The sequence below is a fragment of the Antrostomus carolinensis genome, unplaced genomic scaffold, assembly GCF_000700745.2.
Source record: "Antrostomus carolinensis isolate BGI_N321 unplaced genomic scaffold, ASM70074v2 scaffold52035, whole genome shotgun sequence".
NCBI lineage: Eukaryota > Metazoa > Chordata > Aves > Caprimulgiformes > Caprimulgidae > Antrostomus > Antrostomus carolinensis.
This window is the reverse complement of record NW_010315466.1, coordinates 8,762-35,391: the sequence shown is the minus strand read 5'-3', so window position 1 is coordinate 35,391 and position 26,630 is coordinate 8,762. Positions and strand designations below refer to the sequence as shown.

The window sequence follows — 26,630 nt, the reverse complement described above, 5'->3', positions numbered from 1 at the left end:
GGGGCGGGCGAGGGGGTGCTGAGGCCTGTGAGGAGGCTGTGAGGTGTGTGTGACTTCAGCCGCACTGCAAAGGAAGAGCCGTAGCGTAGGGTAGTGCTGTGCCGAGCCGGTCCTGGGGATCCGCGCTTGTGAATTAACTTATTTACGGGAGCGGTGCACTGGCCCCATGTCGCTGTTCAGTGCGTAGAAGAAGAATGTGTAAACTGCTCACTCCACTGAGTGGTAATACTTTCCCTCAGGTAATATCAAGAGTACTTTAATTTGCTGACAAGGCATTATTCATCATTATTTACTAGGCTTGTTGAGGGTTATTTCTTTCTTATTTCTAAAAATCTAACTCTTCCAGAGAGTCCAGCATGGAAGAGTTTAAAGATGCAAGTCTACCTGAAGAATTACTTGGTCACTTAAAGCTTTCTGATCAGAAGTCTTCAAACACTGGCCCCAAAGATGCACAGAATCCCCAAAACTTTGAAAGTGGAGATACACCATCTTCAGCCAAAGATCCCACAACAACAGATGAGTGTTTCCATGACTGTCATGACTCCTTTGAGGCAAAAGAACCTATGCTGGATGATGAAGGGAATTTACAGAATGATGAGCATAGCTCAAGGAAGCAGACAGAACTAGATGAAGAATACTTACTAGAGTTAGAAAAAGATATGCCAGAGGAAGAAAAACAGGTAATCCAAAGTACCAATATTAAGTATAAAAAGATATATTTTCAGTGTCACATTTTTGTGTGGTCTGTGACTGGCACAAAAGTGGACCTTTGAAAGTCTCTTATATGTCTGGTTTTACTGTTCTTAATGTCTTGTTTTAGGTAACAAATGTTTTTGTTAGCTTTCCTTGCTGTTCTTAATCATCACATTCCATTGCAGATTTTTGTCTACTTTCACCACTGTGTAAAGTTACTGTGACTTGGAGAGATTATCAGAAACAAAAATCTCCCTGTTTCATGTTATTTAATTTGTATGCATTCATTGTTTTCACCTGATTAGCTGCAAGGTGCTTTTCCGAAACTTGGAGCAGGTTTCAGGGTAGTTTTCATATCTGAAAGGCTAGTTTATGTAATAACAGCTAATTGGGATTAAAATTGAAAGTATGCCTACAGATTATTTAAGCTTTAAACAAACAAAACACATGAAATGTGGGGTTTTGTTGACTTTCAGTTTGGTTACATTGGACAAAATATTTGGGTAACAAACTGGATAATGTTGTACAGAGTAACAAAATAGGTCTTTGGGCAAGTCCCAGCAGCCTCTGTAATCGTGTTTACTCCCCTGTAAGTCTGTGTGAACCAGGTTTTTTTTGACCCTCAAGTCAGTGTCTCTTGATAGCAGTTAGTTTTCAGAGTTCTAAGACATTAGGGTCATCAACTAGTCAGAAAAAGAGAGAGAACTTTTTTTTCCTATCTTTGTTGAGAAAACTTGTTAAATCACTTTCAGGATTAGACTGTTCATTTGAGTCATGCAGTAAATTTCTGCTGCTAATTATGTTCTCATAGCAAATGGTGAAAGGCTTTCTACTAATTTGTGGGAGGAGGTTTTCCTATTTTTTTTCAACTGGTTTGCAAATAGTGGGGGACTAAAGGTACTAAACTAAAATCCAACGTTGTCCCAACGTACAACTCGTAACTTTTTTATTCTCTTGAGCACTGTATTTTTGACAAGTTGTATAACTTGGCCTCTTGGACAGACCATCTTTCAAAGAACTGATCCAGCCTCTCAAAAGCTGATTCAGTTATCCAAATGAGCAGTTACTTGTACTGAAAATTGAAAGAGTGACAAAAAATACTGCTGTATTCTTTGGCAGTTGGGGAAAAGGTGGAATTCTGATATATTGTAACTTATGTCAGGGGAAGACTTCAGCAAACTTTATTTTGTAGTCATGTAGGCACGAATTGGGTCTTATTTTAATAGAGGAAATAGAGTCCTTACTGGAAGGCCAGCTGCACAGTTTGGGTCATAGGTAACATTGAATAACTGATTATGATGAGGGAGGGAGAGAGTGGAGTAAGGAATGGAAGCTGACAAGAGAAGGTAGACAGCATCTTGGGAAAGTATTACTTTATAGAGGAAGATAGTGCATTGCATAGCTGTATAGTTTTTATTCTGGAAACTCCCAAACCACCAAGAGCAGTAGAAGAAATTAGGACTGTAATAGACAAGTACTACTAAAATGAGGCATTGGATTAAAAAGAAGAAACTAAGGGTCATATCAAATTCTTTTTTTTTTTTTTGAGTCCATAAAATATTGTGAATGTCTCAGTGAATTTATAGGGGATTATTACGCTTCTGTACAGGCAGACTGATCTTTTCTAATTCAACTGACTTGGTAAAGCTGGACCATGCTTTCTTAGCTGTTGGCTAGCCCCATCTGTGTTATATAAGTAAATAAATGCTGGCTATACATTACCCAAAAAAGTTGGAAAGAGGGAGGGACTTGGCAGTAACTTGATTACACCATAGTCTTACTGTCAGCTACTATAACTGGATGATCTTTAAGGTCCCTTCCAACCCTAACCATTCTATGATTCTCTGAGTAGAGAAGGAGGGGCAGAAATATGCAGAGCTAAGATGCCAGAGGCAAATGTCCAAATTGTTTGTTACAAACCAGTATACAGAAACTTAATCAAGTTGTGGCTCAAATAGTTCCCTTGCTGGTAGGGTGGCATTTTTGATCAAAATACATCAATGAAGACAAAAAGGTAGTTTTTCATCTGTAGTACAGATTATTCTGTTAATGTAGAAGTTCCTTGAGGTGGAAAACCAATATGGGACTAGTGGGAAAGGGGGACATGGAATATAATTTCCTTAAAGTAGGAATGAGACTAAACGTAATACTTGTCTGCTGCTTCACCTTGTGGAAATCACTTCATCTCTCTGTCTCTCAATTTTGACATCTGTAAAATGGGCATAATAATGCCTGCCAGTTGTAATATGTTGAGCTCTGATAAGGAATAATGGGGGTGGGGGAGAATCTCAAGAGGTTGTCTGGTACATCCTTTGCCCAAAAAGGGCCTCTGGAGAGGTCATCTGGTCCAACCCCCTGCTCAGAGTTAGAGAAAATACATCAGCCTGCCCAGAGCCACACAAACATCCCAGAGCCTGGAGGTTGCACAGCCTCTCTGGTCCCCTGTTCTACTATTTAACTAACCTCATGGTGGAAACTTTCTTCCCTGTATCTAATTAGAATTTCCTTTGTTGCAACTTGTGACCACTGGCCCTTCTTTTTCTGCATGCCTCCAGGAAGAGTTTGTCTCCGTTTTCTGTAGCGATGAAGTCTCCTGTGAGCTGCCTTTTCCTAAGGCTGCACAAACTCAGTTCTTCTAGGCTGTCTGCTTAGGTCACCGTCTCCAGTGTCCTGACCATCCTGGGGCCCTTCTGCTGAGCTCCCTCTGGGAAGTCCATGTTTTTCTTTTGGTATGGGAGGCTCACACCAAAACTGGGCACTCTCTGAATGCATTCTCTCAGGTGCTGAACAGAGGGCAATCATCACTTTCCTTGACCTACTCACTGCATAGGAAAAACATGATCACATTGCCCTTGTGACTTTTCCAGTTTAGACTAAACTGTCCCTTTTTTCTACTTGAATTTATTGCTTGCACAACAAGGAGCATTGTCATCATGACTCATGATGAAGCTTCTGCAGCTTCTGCATCATGATGCAGCCTTCTTGCCTATAACTTGAAGGCAACTTGAGAGTTTCATAGACAAAATGCTAAAAACTGAGGGGAAATGATGTCAGAATTAAACTCTAGAAAGAGCAGCAGGCCTGGAAATTGAGTGTCTTCATTTTCATGCTGCTATTGTTTCCCTTATATTGTTAGGTAATAATTTAATTTTGCCCATCAGTTTTTGGCTTCTGTAAAATGAGCAAAAGAATTGTCAACATTGAAACTTGCATTCAGCTTTGTGGAATTCCATTGAAAGGTGCTATGGAAGTAAAAAATAAGTGTGTAAAGCTGCAAAGATTTCCTTAGAGAAAGTCTTGAGACAGCCAGTTCTCATCTTTCTGTAGGTTTATTTTAGTAGTATTGAGCACTTGTGCCTTTCAGCTTGGTTTATGATTGTACCTAATGAACTGGAGGGATTCCATCTTTTAGTACCACCATAACTATTAGATTGGTGGTATTTATATTGTGAACTTTGTTTATGTTTCACAGAGAGCTTTCAGAGTGGTTTAAATAAGCAACCCTTAAAAAATATAGCTTTTTTTTCTCTAATTTTCAAAATATTGTTAGTATCCCCTATAAGCAGAGCTTGAGAAATCCAGAAAGTAGAGATTAATTAGAAGCTTACAGCAGTTGTTATAACTACTGAAGTGGTCCATTTGCATTATCTTACTCTGCATTACCTTACATTCTCTATCTAGTAAAACCAAGGGGATGGGTCATTCCTGAATTGCCACTCCAGCCTTCCTCATAGTACTTGGAATCCATGAGTACAAACTGTATTTTATTTTTAAAAGTTAAACATATATTTTGATTGTGAAAAGAATATGTTAAATGATTCAGCTTTTAAGAAAAGATACTGCAGTTGTGGTCTGAAAACAGCTGCTGTACATCCATTTACTCAGGGTTTTGCAAACATTTTAAACCTCCTTCTGATTACTCAAAAGGTCGTTTTTGAAAAGAATGGCATAATGATTTTTTTATTTTTTAATTTTTTTTTTCAGCTGGAGAAAATGAGGCAGAAATATTCAGAGCTTGTTTATTTGAGTGTTTAGGTTGTGACCAGACACTCAGCAGCAGTGCTGTGTTTGCTACTGTAGGCAGTTCTTGGTGGGTTATTCTCAGCCCCCTGCTGCCTCCTTCATTGTGCTAGCACACCTCTCTGTGAATGTGCAGTGAACCAGTTACGGGGAATGATTCAGATGAAAAATAAAGCTGTATTTTTAGATCAAGGGCAATGCTGGTAAAAGTAGACATCAAATAGCAGCCTCGTGATGGCGTACAGGGGTAGATGGATTTTCTTCATTTAGACTACTCGCCTGAATAAGAAAAGCTTCCTATGAGCTGTGGTTGCAGCACCTACCATAAACTATGTACTTAAGTCATAAGGAGAGCTGGATGTTAGCCCTGCTGAAATCAAATTTATGGAGGTACACTTTAATAGTTTGTTGGGTTTTTTTAAACTAAGCCCATTGTTATGTTTTTAGCAGCTTTAATAAATCAGTTCTCTTGAGCAATATTCTCCAGTAACTAGGCTGTAGGAAATAAAGTCTCTAATTTATTCTGGAGACACAAAACCAGATTCCAGTCCTTGTTCTGCATATTTACGTGTATTCTATGTGCGAGCTTTCACAGTAGCAGCTCTGAGTAGAAATTCTCACCCATGCAGAAGCTGCTGCAGAGATCAAAGTGAAAGCGTGTATTTGTTTTTAATTATATTTCAAGAGACACATACAGTGAGATTTCTAATTTTAAGCAACAGGAATTACTTCCAGGGAAGCAGTACTGATACCATAAGAAGTCTTTGCATAAAGAAGCAAAATAAGAACCTGAAGGCATGTTAAGACACAAACCTGCAGGAAGTATTCTTAAGAACAGATGTCATATGGAGCCTGGTTGCTTGCCTGGACTTGCAACTCTGAGCTTTTTAAGAATTAAGCAGCCTGAAACAAAATTCACTTTTCTAAGATTTTTTTGTTGTTGTTTCAAAAGCAGGCTGATTGCTGGCTCAGCAGAGGCACCGAGCAGTAAATTGCTTTTGATGCATTACAAACAGATTTTTCTGGTTAGTTGTCACTGACAGTGATGGCTTTGACATTGGTCTAGTCTGCAGAATTAATCAGAAGACACCCAACAGCTGTTACATGGTAATTGTTTCAGTCTGACCTGGTCCTCTTCTGGAGGGACACCCATTAATTATGAGTTTATCTAGCAGCAAGATTCTGAATCCCTCATGCTCTTCCATCATCACAGATGTTGTCTGGTTCTTTGGACTGTGTCTGGCAAAGACTTAAGCACCTGGCCTAGTAAGCTCTTATTTTGAATACCGAACACTCATTTCTAGCTGCTGCAAGACCCTGGAATAAATATCTAATATTCCTCAAAAGCAGTTCCATTCTGTGGGCTGTTCCATGTGCTTTTAGAGCTACAGCTGGCTGTAATCATGCTCAGCTTCTAATTTAACACTAGGAAATGTGTCAGCAAGACAAGGAACACAGCTCTGGTAGAGGAGATTCTTGATTTGTATCTTGTTAGCAACTCTGTAAGAATTAAGTGAAACTGATCTTTGAGAAATAGTATTTTTGCATTATACCTGAAATTTTTTCACTTCTGGACTAAACATTAAAAACTTTTCTTTTTCCTGTTTTCTCCAGAAGTTCTAGGATGTGTTAGAAAACATTGTCTTAATCAAGAAATTTCCTTTCAACTGTTCCCTTCCTCACCTGTTCTCCATGCTGCAAGTTGATCCCACTGTTCAATAAATTACAGCTTCTGTATAGAATTTGCTTTTCTAGGGGTTGAAGAACTGATCTGGGATTTCTTCTGAGATGGCTTCTCAGGTGTAGTCATTTATTTCAGCATTTGGTATTTTCCTAGTTCCATCTGTCCAATATAGTATAGTAACCTTGACCCTGTCAAAGCTGCTGTTTTTTCTATAGTATTTACAAAATGAAAGGTAAGGTACAAAATGGAATATGGGGCACAGTGAAATGAGCCATATTTTCAAGCAGTCTTCAGGTGTTGATGGTCTTGGAAGATGGTCTCGGAACTCCTTCCAGGAAGAATTATGTGGTTGGACCAAAAAAAACAGATTATTAATACATGAGACACTCCAACTGACTGTACAGTGGTAAAACAACTATATAAATTATTGACAAAAACCAACAAGGACTATATCTTTTGTTAATAATTCTCATTGGCATTCAAAATTATTTTATATAGCAGTAAAACTTGCAAGACAATTGCATTTTGAAAGCATCACAATGTAATCTTAGGAAATATAATAAAAGGTGATCCCCTTATTCAAATGGCCTACTTTAATAACCTGAATTCTGTATACAGTAGCACCAATACTAAGTATGCTATTGTTTTAGTCAAATTGGAGGAAAAAATAGATTGCTAGATTAAAACTGCCCTGTCTCATGGCTTGCAAAATAGAACAAAACTTCCTGCTATATTTTCTGAGTTAATCAAAGCTTGGAGCAATACATTTGAGAAGTGTATCTGTATCCGCTACAGTAATTATTTCCAAATGCTGGTGAGAAGAACCTCGATAAAATCTGGAGTTAGAATCTCCCTGTGTGATTTATAGTTCTTTGAGTTAATGTTTTTAAACAAACATGAAAGTCTTTTGCTGGCAATTTAATAGAGTGGAAAAAGTACTCCTTCATCTTTCAGTGCTGCTATCTGATTTTAGTCTTATATTCATTTTAGCATTTCTCTGGAAGATGCTGATACTGTCAAATTGAGACCTTTTTGCTTGTGGTGGTGATGGATTAAGTGGTCAGCTCCACTTTTCTGCCTGAGGCTGTTGCCTCTGGAACAGGAACAACTGAATGGCATGTATTGTCAGCTCAGGAACAGTCACAGTTAGTCTGGCATGTTAACTTAACCTGACTGTCGGGGATGGATGTGACCTACTGTCTCTGGAAGTGCTGCTTACAATTTCATGAAAAGGTAGTGATTTGGCAATAGAAAGACTAATGCTCTTTACTGTGTGGAGTTACAACGAGCAGAGATTGGCCAGTCTAGCAATGCTTATTACTCCACCTCTTGAGCGTAGAGGGCAGATTTGGCACAGTTTTCAAGTGACAATTCTAGCAAGATTTGAAAGAAGGGTTTTTTGAGTGACTACAACCTTAAATTGAAATTCAGATCCTTGAATGCTTGATACAGCAATAGCTTCACAAAACTGCAGGGGGAAGCAGATGACTACTAATGAATGACTTAGAAATAGAATTGGTATTTGAAGCTAAAAAATATATTCCTTATCTGTTTAAATTCCTTGCTTCTGTGCACCCTTTGAACTCCAGTAATTTTAAATTGACTGCTACTTGATGACCTTACAAAAGGGTATACAAGATGCAGATGTGCATTGTCACATTGTATAGCCTTCCAGAGAAGAGAGAGTACACATTTGCTGCTCTTCACAAAACTGGAGCCAAAAACAGTTCCCCAGCAAAGTTAAATCAATTGATCAAATAAAATGCATAGGAACAGCCAGAGGAAGCACAGTTGGAAGCATTTCAAACTGAGGCTGTTTGTCCTTCAGCTCTCACCAGCTATATTTAAGGATTTTACTTCCAGCACTTCTATTATATTGGCTACTTCCAAAACAGTGAAAATGTGTAGGTTGATTTCTTCTCTAATAGTAGAATAATGCTTTAATGGGGTTTTTTTTTTAGCCCTGAGTTTTTTGATAGAGCAGCTAAGGTCTAGGGACTGTATTTGGTGGCCTTTCTTTTGAATTGTTGTACTTTATTGTCAGAAGGCCAAGCTGTCTTTTCTTGTTAGTTCAGATCAGACCTTAATCTTCAGCACCTCTTGCTTGCCAGGCAGATTTATGTTAAGATCCTAATTTCTTCCAAATATGGACGATTGTAATTCAGTATCTAAATCTGTAAATTTTTCTAATCAGATCCTTTAAAAATCATATTACTAGTTAAATGTTGTTGTTTCTTCTGGACTTTAAAAAATTATTTTTTTTTACTTTGTACATCAAAAACTAATGCCTGCCACTTGGAATTTGTCATCTTTGTGTTAATAAAATTTGCAAAAAACAGATCTCGAGACCTTGCTGACTTTGAGTAGCAGAAAATCATAATGGGGTATAAGTTGGGGAAGTTGTGCCTGACCCCAATGTCATATATGAGCAGCCTCAGGGAATGGAGTGGGTCAAGAGATCTTTTCCTGAGGCAGAGCATTCTCGGGGTTCAGTCTGACCTACTTCCCTCACTGAGGAAAGGGTAGCCTGCCCTGCAGCTGCTTAAATCTTCTTCTGAAAAATGAGTGAGTGGGGACACTGAAATGACATTGTGCAAAATTTGTCCCAAGGACAAGTCACTTGCAATTTTTTCACTCTGGGCTGATATGATCACAGTAAACTGATGACCAGTCAATTTGCAATTGTCCATTGAAGCTGGAAATTTAGCATGAGCAAAGAGATTCTGTCTTCTAACAGCAGTTTAGGTTTTAGTTGCTTGGGGTTTTTTTACCCTGAATTTGAATAGAGGGCAGATTGTAACAGCATCCATTGGAGCAGTACTTTCAGGTTAATTATAAATTCATTCAAAATAGTTGAATTTCTGTTAAAGAAATGTATATATGGAGGAATAAATTACGTATTTATTTCACAGATACATAGTGTGCTTTAGGGGGCAGTGCATTTAGGATGTGATGTGCTAGTATGTAAACTTTTATATTTTGTGGAAAAGCCAGAGGAATTTTCTTCTAGGCATAGTCTGCTACTGTGTATTGCTTATGGGCCATACTTCAAATGCAAATCCAGAATGATGCATGAGGAACCCTATCAACTTTACCTTTTTGAAAAATACTGTGAAAACTTGTACAGTTGGAAGTTAAGGGACAGCCTGAAACCTGTACTACAGGGATATCTTGAAAATGTTGGTCAAGCTATAACAGCAATGGTGGTTTTGGACCAGGACTGCATTGCTTGCATTGCTGCTTTCCAGGGAGCTGAGTAAGCTGCAAAACCATGTTCGATGTTCTTAACAATGCTGCTGGCTTCTGAAACATGCTTAGACAACACCTTTTCTGGTCAGATAGTCAGAAGAGACTGCAAGACTGTCACTGACGTTTTTATGCCTGTAACAGTTATGTGACTAATAGTCCTCTGTCCTTCAAGTTTGTGCAGTGTGATTCGAAGGAAAGAGGACATACCAGGGAACAGGCTTTTGGAGGAGGAGGGTTGTATGAATCATCAACTTCCCAGTGTGACGGACCTTAAACTCTTCTGTTGCTCAGAACTTTAATCTGCTCATATTTCCCCAGCGAACACGGCCATACAGCCACCTTGGTCTTTCTTGCATGCTGCTGAGACTCCAGGTCACAGTCCTCTTGGCTACCTGAGAAGGAATCCCACAATTGAATAATTTTTTTAGTCCTTTTACTTTTTTTTTTTAATATAAAACTTTTTCTCCTGAAGCCTTCTTGATGCAAATCACTTTTTATATTAGTATTTAATACTTCACCGGGGTAAACACATAATATTTTGTAATATTTTTAATAGAATGAAACAAAATAATTATAATATAGCTAAAGCTTCTCATCCAGTATATCCCTTGATTTTAGGGTTTCTGCATCAGGGGTACTGTGACCATGCTGTAGTTCTCATTTTATATTATTTTGTTATTATAGAGTTGTAACTCTACTTTATGAAATGGTGAATAAGTTAATGGCACTTAAAGGCCAGTTCTAAATAGGTCGTGAGCAATGAAATCTGTAGGGCTAGTGTTTCAAGCATTTCTTTTCTTGAATGAAGGTTGTCTATATAGACCTTTCATGTTTTCCAGTAGGATCATCATCTCCTAACCTGTGCTGAAATCTGGCTACTTTGTTCACCGATATGAAAGTTACTTCTGTCCTGCTAACTTTCAGTCTACATGAATTCAAAATGGTTTATTTTTTTTCCTGTGGAGGGCCAGCTGTGCATGTGGCAGTGACCTTGCTGGAGCTGCTCCGTCTGGCACTTGGAAAGTTTTGAGTACAGCTTTAAAATGCTGTCACGTATTCCCTGTGCTGAACAGCAGAATCCTGAATATATAAAAAGAATTTGTGCTTTTAGTGCAGCTGGTGCCTTAGGTGCTTAAATTTGTTTGTATGCTCATATTTAGAAAGCACCAGCTGGTTTGTGCACATTGGTGTAAGTGACATTGTGGAAGGACTTGTGTAGGTTTATCAGTCCACCCTGGAGGAAAGCCAGTTTCTAAATAGTGGTGCATATTTTGTCTGACCTATTTTTTTTATTGGTGGGGTTTGTTTGTTTTTAAATGTGAGGAGCAATGGGTATTACAAAACATATTTAATAGGGGATAGGAAAAAATTTAGTCATCTAGTCATGTATCGAAAGGGTCAGATGGTATTTTACTGTGTAATTTTGTGTGGTCACAACTGAATGCCATTCCCTTGGGCCTGGTTTTCAGAGCATTGTGATCTGTTATTACTAAGATGGTGACAATGGTCGGGTGAATTACTTTCCAAAACCAGTAAAAGCAAGAGGAGAGACCTTTGATTTTGTATTGTTTGTCAGCTCCTTGGCATAGCTGTGAGATGGTGCAGCGCTCCACAAAGAGTACTATATTTAGCTGTTTCCAAGGAGATGTTCTGTGCGATATTGATAATTGCATTAATCCTTGATTTACAGAATCTGCAGGAAAGGAAGCTGCTCCTTTTCCTAGTGTTGGCTTTTTAATTGCTCAATGATCTGTAATTTATAGACACCTTGATTTAAGTCCTTTGTGTATGCATGTGTGTTGGGGGCAACAGTGGTCAAATGATCGTTTTTCTACCATAGAAATAATTCATGAACATGAGCACTGCTTCTTCATGTTACTGTCTTATACTGCTTTGGCTTTACTTTTGTGAGGTATGTCTGCATGTGAAAGACTTCACTGTAAACAGGTTGAAGAGAGGGCTTGGTGACATCCTGTGTTTTCTATGTCAAAGGCTAAGAGCATTCATGTCAACTTCACTTCTGCCAAGAGTACTGCTAAGATATTCATGGTTGAAAACACAACTCTGCTCAGCGTGTGCAATTTTCACTGTATAACAGAACAATCTTCCTGTCTGTGGGTCTGATGGTTTAGTCATTCTCTGCATAAGAAAACGTTCATGGCAGTATTATCCATGGAGCTGTTTCTAGTGCAGTCAGCTCAACATGCTTTCTACGTCTCTGAAAGGAACTATGAATTTCTGAGGTGGAATTATTTCAAGCAAAACTTTTGAGGCTTTACATCTAAAATATATTCTACATAGTTGACCTGCACTGATTGAATTAAATTGAGTTGGAAAGGAGAAGCAAGCAGCCAGCTAAAAAGCTAATGTATTAATTTAAACCGTGTAATTCTCTATGAATGCTCTTTCTACATACTGTTGTCCATGAACTGGAGCTTTTTAATTGCCTTGTTGTTACACTCCATTGTTTCACGGATATATAAAGTATATCATGTCACGGTGACTACAAGCAAGTGATCTTGGTAGTAGTTAAAATTCTTGAGGTTATATTTTATTCTGATTTCCATTCATACTTTATTTGGAACTGCAGCTGACCTACTTGTTCATTTCAATTAAATACTTTGAGACATTATCTTTTCTTTTGTAGAAACGAAGAAAGGAGAGCACAATGCTGAAGGAGAAAGGAAATGAGCAGTTCAAGAAAGGAGGTGGGTTGATAATCTTTTAACACCATATGGATGTTAGAGAATCTTAAATTAATGTTTAGCCACCATGGTGACATTGCAGAAAACCCACAGGAAGATCTCGCACTTATTGTTCAAATTTATCGTATCATTTTTCATCCAGCTCTAGAGAATAGAGAGAGATAGCAGACCTCCTTAAGAGTTAAGTTTAAATCACAAAGACTTGGGTTACTAAAGCAGGATTCTCATGAAAGCTAAGTGTTTAAATCCAAGAACATGATACAGAATTGACTGCCTTCCAAGTGCCAGGGTTTCTTTTACTAATCAAAAAAGGCTTCTACTAGGCTCTGAGTTTGCTAATGCGTGTGCTTAGAATTGATGCTGGACTCGGAGGCTCAGTAGCTCTCTCCTGCTTTGTACACTTGCATGTTTCTTTTTATCCACTGACTCTGTTATACATTCTATTTATGTAGGTGTGTATATGTATACAGACATCTATATGTACTTCCATGTACATCTATATACATATATGTGTATATAGTGATGTACATGCACACACATATTCATATATATTAAAAAAAAAAAAAAAAAAAAGATCTAGAGGTATGTAAATTTCTAGCTTATGCCAGAACTGGACATGTTTGAAAGTTTAATACTGCATTGTATATTGAGAAATGTTTCCAAAGAAATCTTAGCCATGTGGTTCACTGACTATACTGGCATTTGAAATAAATGGTCTGTTTTGTTTTTTCTTCTGTTGCATCTGCAGACTATGGAGAGGCAGAAGACTCTTACACGAAGGCTTTGCAGATTTGTCCAGCCTGCTTCCAAAAAGATAGGGCTGTTTTATTTTCAAACAGAGCTGCTGCAAAAATGAAACAGGTGAATGTTCTTTTTATTTTATGAAACACCATGTATTGATTGTATGATAAATGCAATAATGAAGTCATTAGGGATGCATAAAGGAGGACAAAGGTATAAAGCTGTTTGAGGGTTTTGCTGCTTGTTCAGTCAGTCGTCCTCCTAGTAGAAGTGCTGGTACGCTTGGTTTTACTGGGGACAAATACAAACCTGGAAGTTGCAAAGGAGGTTTTACTGTATTTACAAATACAAACCTGGAACAGCTGTTCAAAGCTGCTCTGCTGCATTATGTTTAAAACACGTATTTTTCTTTCATTCTCTCTATTTCAATGAGATTCAAAATTCATGTGGAACAGATGTCTTTAAGCATATTTAGTGAATGCAGACTATGTATTAATTAGATTGTTTAGACTTGTAGCTAGTTAGTGTTTTTTTCTAAAACCCTGGGTTGCCATATAGCAATAAGCATAAGCAGGACTTCCTAACGATGGCTTTATTGATTCAGTTAGTCTCCTTCCTTCACAGCTGCTATATAGTAGGACAGATCTATATCACAGGGCATGGTCTGGACAGAATGGCTGCAGCTTTCTTCATGTTTTCTATTCCTTGACCAGGGACAGGTCCCCAGATGTTACCAGAATCAACAATATGGTTAGGTAGCATGGAAGGCATAGAACATGATCTGTCTGAACAGGAACTTTCACTTCTTTAGAAAGAAGAGATACTAAGAATTCAGGAGAAATTACTCCCTATTTTTGCCTTTGTTTTTAAGATTAAATTATTACAGAAAAATAGCACAGTAACTTCTATCTTCAGTCTACTATCCTGCAAAGGGAACTTCCTTGCAGTTTTCCTCCAGTATTGAGACAGATGCAGCTCTGTACCTCACAACTATATTTAGGCATAAATAAATAGATTCTTATTCAGCAAAGAGTATTCTTGTTTGGCTAGAATTATCTAACTTTCTGTTGGCATACTGAATTATTTGAGCAGACAAGATAAAAATGGAATAAAATCTCTAATAACAGATGCTGGAACCTTTCAAATATGAAAGCTGTAAAGTGAAAAACCTCCTTATAATCCAGATGTTAACTGTTTGTATTCCTGGGAAGCTAATCCAATAGTCTCCAAAGAAGCCCAAGATGATAAAAGAACTGTGCACAAACTGGTGTATCTCACCAGTATAGATCAGACCAAAATACACTACTCTGAAAATAGATTCACCTTATTAATAACTTCCCCATTAAATTTGTTCTTCCATGCCTGCTGCACCCATTTGCTTTGCATTACAATAAAAGTTGTTACCTGGTCTTCTCTGAGACAGCTTCTATTTTATGGAGGAGAAAGTAGTTCCTTGGGTGTAGAAAGGCTACTACTACTTAGATCAACAATACAAGCACAGAACAGCCTGATTTTTTTTTTTTTTTATTTTTTTTTTCTAAAGCCCTTTTAGTTTGGATGAAAACAGGATCTGCCTCAGCTCTTTTGCTTTTTCCGTTGTTTCATTATAAGCAGATTGCCTGGCTTTCATCTTCTAGCTATGGTTGTCTGGGCATCCCTACCCCTTCTGCATTGTCCCTTGTAGAGAAAGCTGTATTAGTGCTAAAGGCAGTATCTGCTTTCCAAATGTCTTAGCTTGTACAAATGAGAATTTATCTGGAACTCTTGGGAACCATCTATTCCAACCCCTTAATTAATTGACAAAGGTAGAAAGGCAGCAGGTTGGTTAAGCCAAGGCCTGCAGATGTGACTCAGCCTTTTGACTGTAGCTTGCTGCTGGCTGTTCAGTGCAGCGCGATTAGTGGGGCAGCTGTGCAGTTTGAACACTGGCAGCCTTCACGGAGAGGAAGCTAATCACTGGTAAAGAGCTTTACATCAGAAGCAGGAGTATGAAAAGCCTTGATTACATGAACATTGCAGTTCCTTGGAATGCCAGACAAACGTCTTTTGCTTGCAATTGTAAATAATCTGTTTCCCAAGAAATATGACTTAAATGTAACAAAAGTATTTTGTGTTCTAGGACAAGACGGAAGCTGCCCTAAGTGACTGCAGCAAAGGTATGACTTTTTTTTTTTCTTCCTATGTGCTGCTCTTGGGCCAGATCTTTCATGCATAAATTATGCCATTTAGTGCCTTAGTGCAGAGCTGTAATTTTGGGCATAAGGGTCTTTAAAGAAAAGCTGTGATGGAAGACACCTGAATCTAGAATTATTTATATTACTAATTTTTTAAAATGTCTATTGAACTTGTCCTGTCTGTAATAATTTACTTTCTGTTTTCTTGTGCCAATAAGGCTGCTGTTTGTACTTCTTTAATAGGAAAGGCTTTTTATTATGGAAGCTGTTTCCTTACACCTACTATTTTAAATCCACTTCCACCTGCCATTTCCCCCCAAATCTTGGTTTAATCCCAGATTACAAAGAACTGCGAGGTCTTACAGAATTAAAAGCATTATCAAGCCTCTTTGATGCAAGGCTTTTGCTTTGTCACAAGGGCTTATGCTCTCCCATTCTTGTCTGGCGTAGTTTTCTCTCTGCAACTTCTGGTGAAATCATTTCAGCTGTGTGTTGCTTCATTGCTTCCACCCACTCACCCATGCTCGAATATTTGTTAAACTCCCCATGACAGCTGGGGAAAAAAGTCCAAATTACCAATCAGAGAACTAATCCAATGGCTGCAAGCCAGTACTGCTTGTACAGTAGATATGAGTGTGTACATGAGAAAAATATTCTCGAGGGTAACAAATTCTATCTGGCTTCTGTCACTTTGGGGGTTTGCCTTGTTTAGGTGGTGGAGCATTTTGAAAAACACTTCTGCTAATTTTGTAGTGGCTGAAAGGGAATTGGTCTGCTTTGCAGCAGTGAGACTTAAACCTTCCATCGCTTGACACTCCCCAGGGACTTGGCTTACAATCTGCAGTGCAACACTTGGAGCACAGCAGAGCAATTCACACTAACCTGCAACTTGCTGACTGTAGCATTGTCTTTGTCCTTCCAGAAGAAATAAAATATAATATTTAGCTAGATAATCCTAGACTTAATTGTCTTGAGAACCAGTTTAATGGGTTAGTAATTATAAAATAGACAGTCTTTCATGCTCCCTATTTCTTTGATGAAAAATGGGTGAAGAAATTATTGAGAAATTACCATTTGCAGGTTCCTGTTAAGTTTATTCAGTCTTAACTGAATCTGTAAAACTGCATTTGCATGGTCATGGCTGCCAAGGGAATAAGGAGAGGAAAAGCTTAAATCCAGTTAGTATGCCCCTCTGGTAACTTGTAGAGCTAATAGAACCATTTGTGGATTCCCAACCCAATTCTGAGTGTTTGATATTAAATTCAGAAGAACACCAGTAGTTCTTAAGTCTGTCTCAACTTGAACTGAGATAAGCAGGGAAATGCTTATTTTCCCTGCAGTGTGAATCTATAGTTGTATTTAACTTTAGCTGTTATCTAATAATATACACTTATTAAATACACAAAAGCTGAAAAATATCTTACAGGTCCTTAAAATTTATGAAGTGTCACTTAGCATCTATGCATATATAGTATTGCAAAATGAAATGTTTGTGTATTATAAATCACTTCTATCTGTGACAGATTGTAGTTATTATATGAAATGTGATAATTTGCATTAGACTTTCACAGGCAGATGTATGTGTTTCTGAATTATGACAGCTTTTAAACCGTGACTCTGCTTGATTCTAGGCTATGTTATAAATATAACTATTAATATTTTAAAACACACTTAAGAATTCATTTGAGAGGTGTAGAAATGTTTCAAGTGAAATACTGTGCTTTGGTTTTGTTTTCTAGCAGTGGAATTAGATCCTAACTATATTAGAGCTTTGCTGAGGAGAGCAGAACTGTATGAAAAAACAGAAAAACTGGATGAAGCTCTGGAAGATTATAAGACAGTGCTAGAAAAAGACCCATCAGTTCATCAAGCCAGAGAAGCTTGCATGGTAAGCCTTTTTAGTATGCTTTGGCCTAACTTTAAACCAAAGTCTTTTCTTTCCTATTCTAAATATTTAATGCTGTTTATGCAAGCAGCTTCATATGCAGCAGTGATAACTTTTTTTCAAGTCTGAAAGTGTAGTGGTTTTCTCATCTGGTTTTACAAAAGGAAGATTGTGAACTGCCACAACTTCCATGACAAGTCTCAGGTCCTTAAAACATAGTCCTCTTTTTACCTTTGTAAAATGAGTGAAAGTACACTGCACACTTCATTCTAGTTTTATGATTGAAGCTGTTAATTGTATTTTTGCATCTGATAGAAAACATTGCCTGAACCACTGCTGCATTTGAGTAGCCATTATTTCAATAAGAATCTGCAATTTGGAGATCAGAATACAAGCAACCTACAATGCAGTTCTTGCTAGCTCTTTAATTATGGGAGTCTGGTTTTCTTTCAGTAGAATTTTTTTTTTTAATTGGTAAATTTGCAATTGAATGCCTTTATGGCATAATTATAAAATAATTACTTTCTTGATTACTTGATTATATAGCTTTGAGAATGGATTCTAGAGACAGTATTTTATCAGTCTGTATCAATGTTTATATCTACTTTAAAATGTTGATACTTTTTCTTTCTTGGTTGAAGCTGTTTTCTGTTCTTGTTCTTTGCTCTGTTTTGTGTGTGTGTTGGCCACTTTGAGTTATTTTACTAATACTGACTGAAGTCTGCTGTTAATCTTCAAAAACTTAGCCGTTCACTTGAAAGAATTCTGCAGCTTAGTGCTGTGTTCCAATGTCCACTTCCATGACTTTAAATCAAATTATAAATACTTCAAGATTAAACATTTCTTGGAGAATCTTTGCCATATCTCTGTAAGCGTAAGGAAATGCTTCAAAAGCTTCCTCGGCCTTTAGGATGTCTCAGCTTGGATGAAAAAAGGTAAACCCCTAGAACTTCCTGAAACCTCAGTCTGACATGTAAATAATCCCCAGTCAATGGGGATTTAAAGTCCCTGCCACAGCCTGCTGATTTGATGTTTTAAGTAACTCTTTGTGTAAAATATCAGTAGGAAGTGATTTTTCTAGTGATATTTAGTGTGTTAATGCTCAGCATGGAAAACAGCTGTGGATTTGACAAGTTCAGAGGGCCTTTTCACAAGGGTAGCAAGAAGGGTTATTTATTTTGTGCAGAAAGCTCCTTTTACAGCCTGCTTGCTGTTCTTATTTTTGAAAATAGGTTATGAAGGCTGTGTTGAAAGGACAAATGTGATAGAGATGTAGCCAGGCAGCCTGTGGTTTTGAAGGGACATATGCTAAAGAAAGGTAGCCACTATAAAAAGTACAATGGTGGTCACTTTTTAGCAAAGTGGAAGCTTCAGGTCATGGTAGGTGAATGGTTTGCAAGCCCCAGAGAGCCTGGAAAGAGCTGACCATCTTCTGCAGGGAAAACAACAGCTGAACTGTTCTTCCATTTTAAGGTAAATGGATGCAGTTTAAAAATTTAATTCTTAGTTGGGCACCCAAATCCGTATGCCAGTGCTTGACTTTATTTACATCTGGTTAAATTTTCAAAGGGCATCATTATTTTAGTTCAGCTTCACATCAGTGAACCTGCAATGTATTCTGCCCCATGAAGGGAAAAAAAAAAATCATTTGCTTCACCCACAAAACTGTCTCTAAAACCACTTGAATATGTCAATGCAGAAATATTTTTTGAAAAGCTTAGGTTTAATTGTTTTAACTCTCCATTTGGGAAAACAAATCATTAGTACTGATCCCCCCCCCATCCCTTTCCCCGTACTGTGGTGTCGTAAGTGACAGATTAGCATATTGGACAAGAAGCCTTGTCTGAAATTACTTCCTTTGGGACTGGATCAGTTGCACTGATGGCAGAAGAATATTCTACTTAACTGTGTAACTCCTGTTAGTGGTAAGGGTATGGTTACACAAAACAGCTGAACTGATGTACTAACTACCTGCTGCTCACACAGCTGTCCAGTTGCTTTCCTTGTGCTAGCACTGATGCTAGCTCATGTCTAACCCTAGGGGATGGCTGGTTCTATATATGAGCCTGGCAGACAACTAACTCTGCAAAAGGGAAAAACAGCAACAAGGGAGGAAAAAAAAATTAAAAAGCCAGCAACCAAAAAGCCCCACAGTAAATCCTTGTATATTGCATTGGCTTTTTGCAGTCAGACAAGTCCTACTGCAAATGCTAGTGAGAAGGAAAGAAGACGTGGTCAAAGCAGTGCAGGAACTGGGGCCATCCCTTTTGGCAGCACCCACTGACAAGGTCAGTTTACTGTACTGTGAAGCAACCCCCTGATGCTTGTTGCATGCATCTGATTGAGAGCAGGAGAGCACTTTATCACCTAGCTCTCGGCAATGGCTTAATAAATGACAAACTTGTCAGACATCATTACTGCATGGGTAGTGAATGTGATGGGTCCATCACAGTCAAGAAAAGAGTATTTGTGTTGGCCTTGTTCATAGTCTCCTAGCTGAGACTATGGTTTATTTGATCCAGGAATTCAGCCAAAGAGTCTGCTGACATTTCTAAAGGAAACGATGGGGTTTAGTTTCTATAGCTTGTAGTCTTTTAGCATTAGGCCAGCTCCAGGGTGAGGCCTAGTGTAATTAACCAGTTACTTGGTAAAATTGTGTTTAAGGAGTGCATTTAAAATGCTCAGCTCATCATACAAAGGACAACTGGAAGATCAGACAGATTGTTATGGACTACTAGTCAGGACTCCACAGATTAAGACTTGGGAGCACTGTCAGTAGTTGGTACAAAATGTAAGGAGTTTAAAATACATATATTTCGGCTGATTGGAACCCTCTGAAAGTATAGATACTGTCCTTTATACCTCTTGCAAAACCACAAAAGAGACCTCACTCAGTAACTAGTGGAGATTTGGGCTAGAAGAGAATAATAAACAGTGCTGCCGTTCTTCCTGGCCATCTTTCAGAAAAGTTGTAGAACAATCAGTAATTTATTCTTAATTTTTGTAGCTGGGAAGTACAGAGGTTGACTGTTACATATACCTTCTGCTCCTTGACCTCATTTTACTAGGCAGAGGCTTTAGGCTCACGTGGTGCAGAACATTTTGTACAAAATGCCCTCAATTTATACTGCAGTGGGATTTAGGACATTCTGCCCTCAGTTGGTTGTGTTCTTTGTCAAGTTTCAGGGTAGAAGCAATCTTTTGATACTGAAGCTTAAAACTCCCCTCTTGAAAAATTGTTAAGGAAATACTGACAGCTAGTTTTACACTTTAAAAAAAAAATATTAATAATAAATCTTTAAATTTCATAATTAAAAAAACCTAATTCCAGCTGTAATGTTAACTACATAGGTGGAGTCAACATATCTAATATGTAGGAGACTAAGAAGTTTTGCTTTATTATAAGGTATTTCACAGAAATATCATAGCATTTTTCCCCCTCACTGGTAATGAAAATTATGCATCACTAGAACCTGCAAATTAGCTTCATTCACTGTTAGAGCAAGTCTTTCTTCCTCCTGTACATAGGAAATATTTCACATACTGCTTTAGGGAATGTCATGATCTTGTTAAATGACAGTTTTAAAATATTAAATACACAGTAGTTCTTTGCTTTGATTCCTGATTTGGTAGCTGCTCTAAAATTTCAGTACTGTTTATATTTCAGGAGTACAGTGCTAATGTTTTGATTTAAATCTTTGTCACACATTTTAGTTACTTTTGACATCTTCAGTGCCAAATTAAACAGTGAAATTGTAATGGTTTGTGGTCAAATAATCCCTATTGATGCTTTCCCATAAAGTGTTTAATTATATGGTATCAATCGTTAGGTTTTGTTTTTAGCAGGTATGTAAGTGTTTGTGTGAATTTTAGCTTCAACACAGTTTTTGAGGGATTGGCAGGCCAGATAAACTTACCAAAAGAAGCTGTACTCTGAGATAAATATCATAGACGCCAGATAAATAGCTGCCCTTATAGACACCTTTCTATAGATAACTAACCTTGCAAATACATTTCTGGAGTGAGAAATGCTGAGTCTTTGGAATAGTAGTATTCAGACAGACAAAACACGGAACACGTATTTCAGATCAAGGATTTGTCTTCATTTCCTGCTAAAACCTAATGTCCAAATGTGAGAGAGACATGCTACATATGCTAAACTCGTCTGAGATTCAGCAGATTTCACAGTGGCAATGCAAACTGAATTTAGAGCCTGGGGATATCCACACATGTTTTCATGCAGGCAGCTTAGGTCCAGACCTGCACCCAACCTAATAAGCCCCTCTGGGTCAGCAGGAGTCAGATGAGGTCTGACTGGGCTAATTAGATCTGGCTCACTGGTGGTGATGCTGGGCCTGGGCTGGTTTCAAGCTTAGCCATCCATGTATATCTGCATTCTACTCCTCAGTATTTGGTTTTCTGGGTTTCTTTGTTTTGTTTCTTTTTGGTTTGGTTTTTTTTTCCCTGGGGTATACCACCTCTCTTCCCCACCACTACAGAAGATGAACTGTATTTGCCTGTGTTCACCAGTGTATCCTGCATTGAAGTGGAGAGAAATAGCCAAGCAGCCTTATCATTGGGCTTTTTCTTGAGGTGAACATCTGTGGCAGTGATATCAGGATGACAGACCTATCCATGCTGGATAGGACTGGAGCTGTAAATGACAGGAAGGAACAAGATTAGGAAATGAATTCTTTACCTATCTTGAAAAGCCAGTTATCACAAGGGAAGTGTATCAGGAGTGAATTCCACACCTGTTACCATAGTCTACAACTGTAATTAATTTACTGATAGCACCATTACAGCACATACATCTTTTTTGCTATGACCTCCATGAGAAGAGACAGCATGGTTATGCATATAATTGCACACTGAACTGACAGAATTATACAGTAATAAGCATAGTATAAAAGCTTGAAATAGTACTTCTGAAAAACATGTATAAAAAATGACTGTCATTCCTAATATATTTTGTCTCAATATTGTATTTAACTGATGTATAGAAAATGCAAAATTGAAATGATACAATGGTAAATTTAGTTTTAGTGAAGATAAAGTTCTAATTAAAAATTTTCATTACACTCATAGCAAAACATCAGTACTGTGTAAGGATGGAAGATGAGTCACAGCTGTTCTAGGCAAAAATGGGAATCTCAAATCAGTAGGAATGCACAGACCAGGCAGTTATGTAATGCTCATTAGAAACATGTGGTAAGTTTGTGATGGTGCAACAGATTTTAACACTGGTGCCAATTCTGAGAAGGGTAAAAGCACGCTAATGAACTGTTACTTGGACTAGTACCTTGCTCAGGATGAGCTGTTGGAGTTCCCTCCCCACGAGGAACTGCCAAACCAAAGCTCTCATTTATAATACCCTCTCCTCCTTACAAGTGACATATGTTGCATAATAAGATGCCGTTCATTGATGTCCTCAAGTTCATAGGTAATTCAGTGATCTTCTGATTAAATATTTGTATTTAGAAGATCTTCATGTTTTCAGACTGCAGATTTCCATGAAGTGTGATGCCACTGAGAACTGACTTTATGGATATTTTCCTCATTACACCTGTGTTTGTGTTCAGAAGTCAAAAGCTGTGCTTGCTTAGTTCCTCTAGCCTCTCTTACCAAACTTAATGCATGCAGCACAGGAAATAGGGCTAAAATATACTTTAATTGTAAGTCTCTTAAATTCCATAAGCTTTTCAGTTAAAATTCCAAGCAAACAGATCAGATCTGGCTTTCAGCAGTAAAAATGTGTGCCTATACGAAACCTGCATTTACAAGTTACAACTTACTATTTATGTGAACTGATGTCACAGGATGAATTACAGGTTCCCAAAATAAGATGAAAGTGTGGTTTGACATAAGTATTCCTTTTAAGCCATAAAGAGTGTATCCTGGGTATGTGTATGAAAATTCTGTTAGCTTAGCCTACAGTCTGATTGGAAGCATGGGTCTGATTCCAATTTCTGTCTCTCTCCACAGCGATTACCTCGACAAATTGAAGAGCGGAATGAAAAATTAAAGAAAGAAATGTTAGGTAAGTAGCGTGCACATATAACTTGCATAATAATCTTCATAGCCTGCTAGAAAAAATAAAAATGCATGAGTAAAATCTCTTGTATAAAATTTAAAGAAGGTAAATGTTAAAGGAAGTACTTGTTCTGTGTTCAACAAAACTCCTGATTTCTTCATAGATCTCTAGTGCTTGGGTTCAGCTACGGTAAGTTCTAGCCAAATAACTCTCCCATACAGAAAAGGCTGATAGTTAAATTTAAAGAAAGAATACTCAAGACCACTTAAAACAATTTAATATTGATGCATGTAAAAGCAGGGGAAAATGGTCTGAAATGGCCTAACTGCTCTGCCTTTTCTCTTTGCAAGTAAACCTTCAAAGGAAACATTCCCATGAAAGGGATGAAACAGGGTTTTCACTAAACCTTTATGTAAAAGAAATCAAGCAGCTGTAATAACTGAGTATGTTCGATCCTGTGTCTGAAGAAATAAATTTGGTTCTTCTTGTAGCACTCCAACCTACAGACCTCGAAGTCTTCAAGTTTACTTTGATTTGTATAGTATTTCAGTTCTGTTTGTTTGGAGGCTGAATTAGACCTATCTAGTGTTACAAACAGGCATCTGGCCTTGCTAGGAGTAGAATTAGATTTCCTGACCGTGTAGCTCATTGTCTCTTGACTTTTTACAATTCTGTATCAAAGGATACTATTGTCTCTGCTTGTTTGTAGAAAAGATAATTTAATTAATGTAACTTGTGTGAATGTATGTGCCCCCATCATCGTGTTGTATGTTATTGCTTGTATAATATCTTAATTGGATTGATGTATTTCAAAAGGAGAAATACTTAAATAAGATTGCCCAAGCAAGATTGTTTTACATGTGTAATATTAAGTATAAAGCACTTCTTTGCACTGCTTACAGTATTACGGTTAAACTAACTGTTTTGGGGGAAACATCCTGCCCATAAAAGGACTGCTGTCAACGTTGTCTACTGTCTCCTAGTTAACAGGGTTTGTTAATTCTTAGAGATTCATACACTACATAAACCAATCTGATATTCTGGTGCATTTTAAAATAAGTATTTTTATATAATCTTTTCATTTGCACTATTTAGAAAATCCATACAAAAGAGCAAAGACAAATGACAGTATAAGATAAAGAGAAACTAACTGTACCTAATCTGTCTCAGAAATAGCTTTCAGTAGTTATTTGTTTACTCATTCTAGGTGTGACAAGTAGTAGATGAAATGCTATTTTAAGATGAGTCGGCTTTGAGGGTTTGGGATGGGAAAGGGGAAGACTGTGTTGCTGTTCTACAGAGAATCAGGTTAAATAAACTTGGTCTGTCTTGCATTCTGTAACACTAATTCTTAAAATATTTGGGAAGAAGAGACTGTTTCAAGGGCTTATGCTGAAGCTGATATTTTTCTTTTATTTTTTTTCTTGTTGCACAGTCTGGTTTGCTCTTGCTTTGTACCCGTTTTGACCTAGTAAAGTTACAGTGGGGCTTTCTAGAGCTTTACATCATCAGATTCTGTATCCACCATTGTACTTAGAACAAGCCATAAATAAAGAAGGTTAAGTGTGATAGTGCTATAAATAAATGACAAGTGCAGAACATCTCCAGAAGGATCTTGCCCATTTGTAGGACATGGGATGGGTTTCAGCACAAAGTAATATGAAAACAATTCCTGACCTTTTTTGAACTCACCCTTTGTACCATTGTTACCAATGTCTAAAAGGCCTCACTAATCACAAAGGACTACACTGAAACAATAAATCCAGCTTTAGAAACTGTTTTTACAAACCTAGTTCTATACTGCTAATTTTTGCCTAGATTTCAGACTAGATGTGATCTTTTTAGAAAGTGTTAATCCAGTGGCTGTTAGGATTTCAGAACTGAACTGGTCTTTTGGGAACCAGTTCAGGCTTTTTATATTGGGATTCTCAAGAAAGGAATCCTTTCTCAATGATGTTACATACATTCAAGGAGATGCACTGATGTTTGCTGGCATAAACAGCCAGGAAAACCAGACTGAGTTGGGTAGTAGAGTGTGTAACCCTGTGTTCATCCACATCCTTTGTATGTGACAAGACTCATATAAATTGTCAGATGTACTGTTAAAATTATATGGTGTCAACTGGGCAGGTGGTATTTTATTCTTGGCACTGCTTGTGATCACTAGTGTAACACAAATTGAGGATTTTTTCTATAATACATTCTCTTAATAGAACATTTGAAATTAAGTTAGGGGTATGGACAGTAACCAGACTCATTGTTTTAAGTGTTATAAAATTCCCTGTATCTTGTCAATAAGAGAGACAGCAGTGATATCATGGAACTAAGAGGAGGCTTGGGAAGGAAATACTTCCCAAGTTTTACAAAATGCTGCTATTCTGCCTGAGGTCAAGGGAAAAACCCTTACAGTGTAAAACGAGGGATTAGATGGGAATTCTGGAAGGAGTGAAAGAAGGCAAATGATATAGTGTGATGGTTAAGAGATTTCTTTGGATTGTTTTTGTTGTACCAGGTATTTGTTTTAAGCTGTGTCAACTTTTCTTCTTCAGTAGCTTTGTTAATGCTATTTACTGACTGAATACTGTGTCAGAATAGACAATTGCTTGTGGTAATCTGTTAAGATTATCATCTGACTACTAGTTAAACAGTGCCAGGTGTGTAAGGATTTATTCATGCCTTCTCACAGGGGAGTCAGCTCAGGGATCTTGGTTGTACTCTCGAGTTTTTAGTTCCAGGAGAGCAAGTTAGATGCATCCTAATAGTTCCAGGCTAAGCTTAGTCCAGGAGCACGGACACTAAACTTAATCACCAACAAAATCTTTAGAAAGAATGTTACAGTTGATGCTTTGGCTCCTTTGAAGTTTGGATATTGAATTGAATTCTTATTTTAGTCAATGAGTCAGCCAGTAATGTTGGTTTTTCTAGGCTTCTATTCTTTCAACTAAAACTAAGTCCTGGTATACCCAGCAGACTAACACTGTGATGAAAACTGGAGCTGTGTACAAACAAACCAAAATAAATGGAGTGCATCTTCCTCCTTCCCCAAGTGTGTTTCCTGTTTTCCAGTGCTACAGCTCATTACCACATAGTTTGTCAGAAGCTGAAACCACTTCTTAAGTGATTGTGTGTAAATAAATCGGAGTACACATTCTTGGCTGGCTTTTTCTTCCAGACTACCTAACTATGAATTCTTGTGTGTGAGTGGTAATGCACGTGATTGATGAAGTTGATGTCACTAGAAAAAGCACATTTTGTTGCCAAACCAAGTCCATTTCTGCTCTGTGTTCTGCAAGGGTCTAACTTTTCCAAAGCTGACATTTGTATTTAAATTATTTTCATATTTTCCATTCAGCCTTTGCAGGTTATTGCTGCCACTTGTTACTGAAGTTTGCTCAGTATGAACTAACCTCCAAGTTTTACATTAAAGAAAGCTTAATTTATAGCA

At 37.7% G+C, this 26,630-nt stretch overlaps 1 protein-coding gene across 1 annotated transcript in view; it reads left to right on the top strand.

Annotated features, from left to right (window-relative positions):
- The first annotated feature begins 356 nt into the window (after positions 1-356).
- TTC1 (tetratricopeptide repeat domain 1) overlaps positions 357-26,630 on the top strand; it is a 31,503-nt gene continuing 5,229 nt past the window's right edge. Inside the window, exons 1-6 of the mRNA XM_010167935.2 lie at positions 357-680; positions 12,294-12,354; positions 13,100-13,212; positions 15,212-15,248; positions 17,006-17,154; positions 23,137-23,191. Coding sequence (XP_010166237.1) covers positions 357-680; positions 12,294-12,354; positions 13,100-13,212; positions 15,212-15,248; positions 17,006-17,154; positions 23,137-23,191 — 739 coding nt within the window. The remainder of the gene's footprint in view (positions 681-12,293; positions 12,355-13,099; positions 13,213-15,211; positions 15,249-17,005; positions 17,155-23,136; positions 23,192-26,630) is intronic.